General features: G+C 39.8%; 1 protein-coding gene across 1 annotated transcript in view; it reads left to right on the top strand.

Moving 5' to 3' along the window:
* Window positions 1-473: 473 nt before the first annotated feature.
* ly75 (lymphocyte antigen 75) overlaps window positions 474-8989 on the top strand; it is a 29573-nt gene continuing 21057 nt past the window's right edge. Inside the window, exons 1-6 of the mRNA XM_072465440.1 lie at window positions 474-723; window positions 3203-3577; window positions 4256-4429; window positions 5064-5225; window positions 6037-6156; window positions 7708-7845. Coding sequence (XP_072321541.1) covers window positions 639-723; window positions 3203-3577; window positions 4256-4429; window positions 5064-5225; window positions 6037-6156; window positions 7708-7845 — 1054 coding nt within the window. The 5' untranslated portion in view covers window positions 474-638. The remainder of the gene's footprint in view (window positions 724-3202; window positions 3578-4255; window positions 4430-5063; window positions 5226-6036; window positions 6157-7707; window positions 7846-8989) is intronic.

The raw sequence follows: 8989 nt of genomic DNA, 5'->3' as shown, positions 1-8989 counted from the left end.
TTGCGTGACCTTCCGCGTTATCATTCACTTTGCCACAACCCCAAGATGGCCGCCACAATTGCCACGGCAACAAAACCCCACAGCTCTCTAGCGTCATCGGCGTCACACACACACACACACACACATACACACACACACACACACACACACACACACGCACACACGCACGCACGCACGCACACACACACACACACACACACATACACACACCCACACACATACACACACACACACACACCCACACACACACACACATACACGCACACACACACACACCCACACACACATACACACACACACACACACATACACACACACACACACACACACACACATACACGCACACATACACACACAACCACACACACACACACACACACACACACACACACATACACACACACACACACACACACACATACACACACACACAAACACACGCATGCGCGGGAGGAGGAGGAGGAGGAGGGCTGACAGCTGTGGGACCTCCTCGGGCTTTTAGGCTCTGCTATCTGATCACTTTCGCTTTGGAGTTCAGTCATCGATCGACCTATTTTTGAAAGCTCCACGCCCCGGGACTGCGCACCGTGTATGCACCGCTACCCAGCGCCGGGACGGGGGTCGTGACGGCGCTGAAAATGTCCAGAGCCGCACACTTTTGTCTTTGTTTGTTGATTGTGTGGGAGACAACAGTGTTTGGGGTGAACGCGCTCTCAACTTTCGGTGAGTAAATCCACCCTATTTTCTCATCATAATGCTAGCGTGAGAAAGGACCGAGCACTTTCGAAGGTGTCGTTTGTCTTTGAAGATTGTTTATTTGCGGAATCCCCCCCCCTGCAAAAAAAAGGACAATGTTTTTTTTTTGTTTGTTTGTTTGTTTTTGACTTGACTTTGTTCGTTTGCGCCGTCCCGCACAGCTCCGTGATTTTATTTCATCTTATTTACAAGAAGCGGAGCGAAAGTGCACACTCATTGCTCCCTCCTCCAGAAGCTTTGTCATGATTGTGTCAGAATATCTATAACGCTGAAGCACAAGGACATGTTTTGTGTTTCCAGATTGTGTTTCACTGCGACGCCTTATTCTTCAGCCACTTTCACTTTTATTTCTTCGCTTTTGTTTTATATCTATCTCTGTTTGCCACCTCCCTTTCACTTTATTATAACTAAATCATGTGTTTACCCGTAATGTTACATTGTCTTGTTGACTGAAATCAGACTTTGACAGATTGGCTCGTTTTAAAGGTGCACTATGTAACTTTTCATCAGATTGGCTCGTTTTAAAGGTGCACTATGTAACTTTTCATCCGATGGAAGGCGTGCCACCCAGCTCGTCTCCATAAACATGTTATTATTGCTTTGCCTGGAATGTTCCTGAGCATGGCATTAAACTAATCTATGTCCATGGAGACGAGCAGGTGGTGAGCGACCGGGTCAAGTTACGGGTCAGATTTGTGGCAAGGCAAGTCCAAAGAAACATGTTTTATGAGGTGTTTTTGTGCAGTTAAAACATCTGTAATTGAATAACTTAGAGTGGTTTAATGCCATACCGTGGAACAGTTCAGGTAAAGCAACATGATGTGAATAATGCACCTTTAAGGAAGTATGTCGTGTGTTATTACTCAAGACGATATATGCAAAACCTGAATATTGACTGTAATGAAAAAAAAAGGTGATAATTCTGCACTTTTGAATTTTAATTTAGCAGACCTCTCGCATTAGTCTGATAATTAAACCTCTGCTAATATTGTTTAAACGCATTTCTGTTGGGCTGATGATAATATGGGTGGATTTGTTCACTGATGTTTCTTTGCGTTATGTTTTCGTCAAACTGATGGACAGAAAGCAAATCTCTGTCCCAGATAAAGCTCTGATCTGTCTTCTGTCTAAAGTCACAATGTTTTGCTTGTGTTGTTATAATTCACTGTTCACGTTGGGGGAGTGCGGCGAGACACAAGCAACATTCACACACTCCCTCCCCCATTTCAGGGAATACACTGAAGGCTGTTACCAGGATTATTTTTGACAAACAGCATCTTTAATATTGTCGTTTTGTGTTTTCTCCCTATTTATCAATGACAATTTTCTATTCAATTTCGATTTTATTTTATTGAAGAACTGTTAAAAAGGGCTTTCAATCCTAAATTCAATTTCCTGATCATAAAACAAGATTTAACACGTGAAATAGCCCAAATTATTCCTCCAAAGTCTAAATAATTGCACATCCACAGTTAATAAAAATGTGAATAATGGAGGAGCAGACGATATTGACAATTTTTATTTTTTGAGTATCCCGATAACAGCATCAACTAGATAATTTGCAATGGCTGAAGCCATTGCTAGAGTGTCTCATTCTCTCTCCCTCTCCCTCTCCCTCTCCGCGACTGACTCCGTCACAAAATTCTAAAGAATAAAGCCTAAAGAATTACGCAGACACTCATAATGCCCCATTGATTTCACTGGGAAAAAAGTACTAATACTTTTGAAAATTCTGCAAAAAGTACAAGTTGTTCAAATGTCAAAAGTAATAGCACACGTACTACTGCGAAAGCGATCGTAATGAGGTATAACTTGTTGAAATCGGTTGGAACGGTCTAAATGGAAAATCATGGCGAATACTCAATAATACAAGAACATATAGTGTCTGCGTGATGACGTCACGCAGACACTCAATAATACCAGAAATATATAACAGAAATGTGTTAAAACATGTCTTTAAACTTATTAGTTGATGTTTAATTTTCAGAAAAATCACAAATATCACCGTATACATTTATTTGAAGGTTTAGTGCATCACTTTTCTTCCCCTTTAAAAAAATAAATAAAAAAATCAGCTCTATTTGTACTATAAACGTTACACTTCATGTTCACATTTCGCATATCTTCAAAACAACAGTCATGATATTATCTATATTTCAGCATATCACCCTCTGTATTTGTCATGACTTCACAAACCACATTATTTACATTTGACATCTAAACTAGATTTAAATGTATTTATACCAGATTTAAGTATATTTTTAAGGACCTTTTTTATTATTCCACTCCTGTGCCTCCTCTGTGTTGCAACACTGGAATTTCCTCATGGTGAGACAAATAAAGGTCTTATCATAAATCTCAGTAGAAGTACATTTTGGACATGTTTTAATCCAACTTCATGCGCCACAGGGAGAAATGAAGTGTAATCCTTTCTCTGTGCTCATAGATGACGACGCCTTCACCATCGAGCAGTCCTGGTCCGGGCGATGCATCAGCGCAGACGCCTCGGAACAGATAACCCTCGCCCCTTGTGACGCTGGCGAGATGCTCCAGCAGTGGAAATGGGGTTCGGGGGAGCGCCTCTTTCATCTGTCCACAACCAAGTGCTTGGCTTTTCACTTCCCCTCCAAGAAGCTGTCTCTGGCCGACTGCGACGCTGGGCCCAGCCTGTGGTGGCGATGCAGAAACGGCCTGGTCTACACTGTGTATCAAAAGGGACTCTCGGCGACGCCCGATGGAAAAGTGACTGTGAAAAACGAGTTTAATGACACCTGGGTGTTAGGAGGGTCACAAGACAGCATCTGCCAGAAGCCCTACCACAGTAAGTGTAGTTTTACTTTTGTTTTTGGGGAAACTCGTGCTATGGAAAGTACCTCTGATTTGATTGAATTTGCTGCCAGAGCTAACTGCATTTTCAATTTGGTCGGAACTCACTTCCTGGATTGGGCGTGAGTCATGGTTGAAGCCGAGTTACAAAACAAAACTGGTTTATTCACATTTTTATTCGGTCAGTCTTTTTTTTTTTTTTTTTTTTTTTTGTGTACATTTCCTGATGGTGTAGTTTTGTCTTTTTACATAAAGCTGTTTAAATGTGTCGCATTTTGTGTGTTTTCCTGTTGTTTTTGCTTAACCTCACTTGCTTTTTAATAATTTAGATAATTTTGATTGCTGTTGTTAATGTTTACATTCACAATAATCATTAAATTAAATCTATACATAATCCTTTCATTTTATTTGAATTTCCCAGATACTGTGTATTAATTTAATTAAGTATTCAGCCTAATCAGAATTTTACCCACTTTACTGACACGTTATATAAGATAAAATGCGACTTTTGAATGAACAACCACTAAATATTGCCTCTACTTTCACACCCAACTACCATATTTCATTTTAAAAAAGTAACTTTACTCTCTGCACAGTTTTGTAACACTTTTGCTTGGCTTAGTACTCTGAACGTTCTGAACGCCCTGTCCGTGTTGTTAATCTCTGTGTTTAGTTGTCTACACCACCAACGGGAACTCGGCCGGCGCTGCCTGTGAGTTTCCCTTCAAATACAGAAACCAGTGGCATCACGGCTGTCTCCCAGAATCCTCCGCCCCGGGACAGTTCTGGTGCGCCACATCCTCCGACTACGACCGGGACTGGAGGCGTGGGAACTGTCTAATACCTGGTACTACTCCAAACCATTATTATTATTATTGTTTTTAAATCTGTATTGTGTCTGTATTGTCAATACAGATAAGGCTGCATGATTTGGGAAATATATCTAATAGTTATTTTTCTGACAATTAGACTTGCGTTTTTTATGTTTTACGCATATTGACAAAAAGGCTGAAATAGACCCATGAACTGAAAAACGATTAAGATTTGCATGTATTGTACAGATCTAAACTTTAGTCAGTTGTGTTTTTTTTGTGCAGAATTTGACAGGATATTTTGTTATTAAGGCACAAAATTGTGGTCCTTGCGATTTTTAATGGTGTCCATTCAAATTGTGAATTTGATTTGAACGTGCGTAACCTTGCCAAAGCATTTCCCCAAAACGGCGAGTAAGCCCACCCCCAAAATGACGTTACACTTTGCACATTCAAAATAAAAATAAAAACAGTTCTTTCTTTATAAAACTAATACCAGAATATTAATGATACAAGATGGACAATAGATTTTATTGTTACATTCCTAATATTTATTCAGTTGTATTTCATCCTGTATTTTCTGACAAATAATTGAACAAAAACAAACAAGTAGCACTTTAATTTAGTAATAAATCACTTTTATTTAATGATGTAATGTTTGGTTCACAGAGGAGGGTTGCCAGACACTGTTCGAGGGTCCAGAAGAGAACTCCTGCTATGAGTTTGTCCCGGCCGCCGCTGTGACCTGGCAACAAGCGCTGGACTCATGTCGCAGTCAGGGAGGAGATCTGCTCGGCGTCACCGGACCAGAGGAGCTACACTCCAAAACCAGTGAGCGCCTCCATATGCTAATGCATTTTTGTTTTAGTACGTGGCATAAACCGTAGGTCTACTTTTGGTTTTCAGTATCCATTGATGTAGATCGAAGGAACGTTTCTGTGCGTCGTCGTCAACTGTCTTTTGTTCCCACAGATTAAATAACAAACAACTAAATTTACATTCAAAATAAAAAAAATTATGACATGATAGTTAATCTCACTTATAGGGCGTGTTTGGCCTGAGCACTTTCATGACATGTCTGTAATAGAGAGTCTAGCGATGTGTCTCAAAGTGTGTATGACAGGTTCTCATGTTTTTCTAATTTTTACTTCGTTTGGTGGGATAGAACCTGTGCTGAATGTTCATCACAGTTTTACATCAGTCAAGTTGGAGTTTGTCAAGACAAATCTAAACATTAAAGTACAAAATTACAGGAAGTAAGCGAAAGGGACGAATCCCTCTGTGATGTCATCAATACGCGACATCCCACACACAGCTGACACATTTTTTCTGACAGTTTAAACATTTCAATCATCAAAATAAAGGTTTTATGTATTTTCATTTGTCAAATCATAACTGTTGTGTAATTTATATGGATTTTGGACCTTGTTTACTGTATAGTTGCTAAGTAACAGCTGTGGAATCACCTCTATGTCAAATCTGCTGCTCGTGTCCAACCAGGAAGTAACAATATAAACGTCACCAAGATGGTCAAATTGGGAAAATTAGGCAAACTGTTTTTGTAAAATCGTATGGAAATGTGCTGTCTGACCTGTCATGTGCACGTCAAACTCCATGGTCACGTGTCTCTGTTTTGGTGCAGTGTCGGCCGGCCTTGGCAGGATGCCCGAGCGGATGTGGATCGGCCTCCATCAGCTGGACCCGGCTCAGGGCTGGCAGTGGTCGGACGGCTCCCCTCTGTCCCTCGTCCGCTGGGAAACAGGTGAGCCTTAATCAGACACATATTCAAACAGGAGAAAAAATATGTATTAGAATAAGGCAACATTTGCAACGCATAAAATAAAATGATATATGAAAAGAAATAATTGATTGTGTGCATATGGTTGTTTAAAAGTATAATGCACCTGTAGCATGTGTCTGATTATTTTATGTCGAACTGTCGTGTAGAGGAAATTGTAACAGTTTAGAGAGCACAAACTGTCATTGCTTCCTGACAGTCTTGTGGGCTTTTGCACATCTATAAATTGCACCACTTAATACCTCTTGTTAACCAAAACTCACTTCCTCCGCTGCTGTTTTGAGCAAATGTTTCCTGTGTAAAGGATACTGTTGGTGCCATTCATTTGTCACAGAAAGGCTTTGTTGGCGTTGCTGAATAAGGCTTTAACATCTCTTAAAGGAAAGTGATATAAATCCTTGCATCTGAGGATTGATTTGATGGCTGTGCACTGTCACAAAGAGGATGTTTTCACGGTTTAGCTCCGTGGTTCTTAAAGCCCATTGACAGGTTCTCACGTTTTTCTAATGATGACGTTATCATACTTTTTCATCAGTCAAGCAGCAGTTTGTGAAGAAAATTGGACATTTGAAAGTTGCTAATTACAGGAAGTAGAGCTGACTTCTACAACAGAATAGCTCCACCTCGGTGATGTCATCAAAAAGCACCATTCCACCAAAAATGCAGAGACAATTTGCTCACAACGTACACCATTTTATGACGGTTTAAACAATCATTTAACAAACATGTGTAATTATTTATAAAATCATAAATATTGCATGATTTAAATGAACTTTGGCCCACATTTACAGGCTGGTTGCTTGGTAACTTGGTAATTACTTCTTACTATGTCAAACCAGGAAGTGACATTATAAACGGCACCAGATTAGCCAATTGGTCTTAAATATAATCATATTCCCTTTGTTTTAATGAAAAGTGCAGTCTGATGTGACATGGAGCCATTTTAGGGACTTAAGTTTTGGTTCTTATTAAAAAAATTACACAGAAACTCAAAAATGGAATCAAAATTAGACACCGGATGAGAAGAATCAGAAAACCTCACACAGGCCTTTGTCAAATCAAACTCAGCCCTTGCATAAGTCAGACCAAATCAGATCTTAACCAGGACTCGACCAGATTAGATTCAGCCATAGTTTAGTATTTGTTGATTGATTAAAGAAATACAAAAATTGTTTTCTGCATTCTCAGCAAAGCAATGACAAATAGACCTCTCCAGAAAAGTTGCACTGTGCACCTTTTAATATGACCTTTTTAACTACTACTTTTGATTTATTTTGTGATTTAGCTCATGTCTGGTCAGGAGTTATTGAATATTTTTTGTATTTGAGTTGTTTGTGCAGCATTTACCAATTTTATTCCCAAGTTTAGCATCTTGACTATCAATTTTCAAGCAGCCTTCTTCAATAAGCTTCTTAAACCCGCTTATTGAACAACTGCGAAGGATCTGGAAGTGTTTCACAGATGGCCGGGTGATTCATTTTTGTGTTTTTGTTTCTGCGTGCGTGACATTGACAGGGATGCCGCCCACTTCTACAATCCTCGACTCAGACTGTGGCGTCCTGAACTCCAATCAGAGCTACGAAGTTGACTCATGCGACACTAAACTGCCTTATGTCTGCAAGAAGCCCTCGGCCTCCAAGACTGCACCAGAGGGTTGGTCTTTGTCTTTATTACTATAATTGTGTTCAACTGATCTAAGGGGCGGCGTCTCAAATGCACAATGAACAATGTCATTTTTGCTTTGTGGCTGCTTAATGACAACCATCAGCCATTAAAACAGACAGTATCGGGTACACTGTTAAAGAAAAAAAAAAGTTTAAACTACAGAAAAATACAGGAAAATGGTTCATTATTACTCGGACTTAATTAAAGGCAAGGCAAGGCAAGTTTATTTGTAGAGCACATTTCATACACAAGGCAATTCAAAGTGCTTCACACAGCAGGAAAAATGGATTCAAATCACAAAGAAATTACAGAAATACAAAAAAATTAACTAAATTAAAAATTATCAATCCAACTCATTTTCTAAACTAATAAAATCACAAACAAAAGAGAAGAGTGCAAAGATAAAAATTAACTACAATAAAATTAACTAAATTAAAAATTATCAATCCAACTGATTTTCTAAACTAATAAAATCACAAACAAAAGAGAAGAGTGCAAAGAAAAAATCCCTTCAGTCATATGCGCAGCTAAACAAAACTGTTTTTAGCTTAGATTTGAACATTGTCAGAGTAGAAGCCTGTCTCACATCTTCAGGAAGACTGTTCCAGATTTTAGCTGCATAAAACTGAAACGCAGATTCCCCATGTTTTGTCCTGACTCTGGGCACCAGCAGGAGGCCGGTCCCTGAGGTCCTCAGAGTCCGAGATGGTTCATATGGCACTAACATATCCAAGATGTACTTTGGTGCTAGGCCATGGAGAGACTTGTACACAAGCAGAGCTGCTTTAAAGTCTATTCTCTGAGCCACATGAGCCAGTGCAGAGACCTGAGAACAGGACTAATGTGATGGTACTTCCTGGTTCTAGTCAGGACCCGAGCAGCAGCGTTCTGGATGTACTGCAGCTGTTTTACAGCTCGTTTGGAGAGGCCAGTGAGCAGGCCGTTACAGTAGTCTAATCTACTGGAGACAAACGCATGGATATCGTTTATGCTTTGCTCCAAGTTTGTTCCAAGAAACAGCCTGGTCTTTCTGGTTTTTAGACAGTTTTGGAAACGACACAGAGTCACTGCGGTTTAGGTTGAAAGTAGCAGTCTTTCTTGTAAAAAGTGTGCTCTTCTTACCGTCGGTTGA

Source organism: Eucyclogobius newberryi, unplaced genomic scaffold (assembly GCF_026437365.1).
Source record: "Eucyclogobius newberryi isolate DKJ021-1_F unplaced genomic scaffold, fEucNew1.0.hap1 SCAF_5, whole genome shotgun sequence".
NCBI classification, from domain to species: domain Eukaryota; kingdom Metazoa; phylum Chordata; class Actinopteri; order Gobiiformes; family Gobiidae; genus Eucyclogobius; species Eucyclogobius newberryi.
The sequence above is the reverse complement of the archived record's forward strand: the minus strand, read 5'-3'. Positions and strand labels throughout refer to the sequence as shown.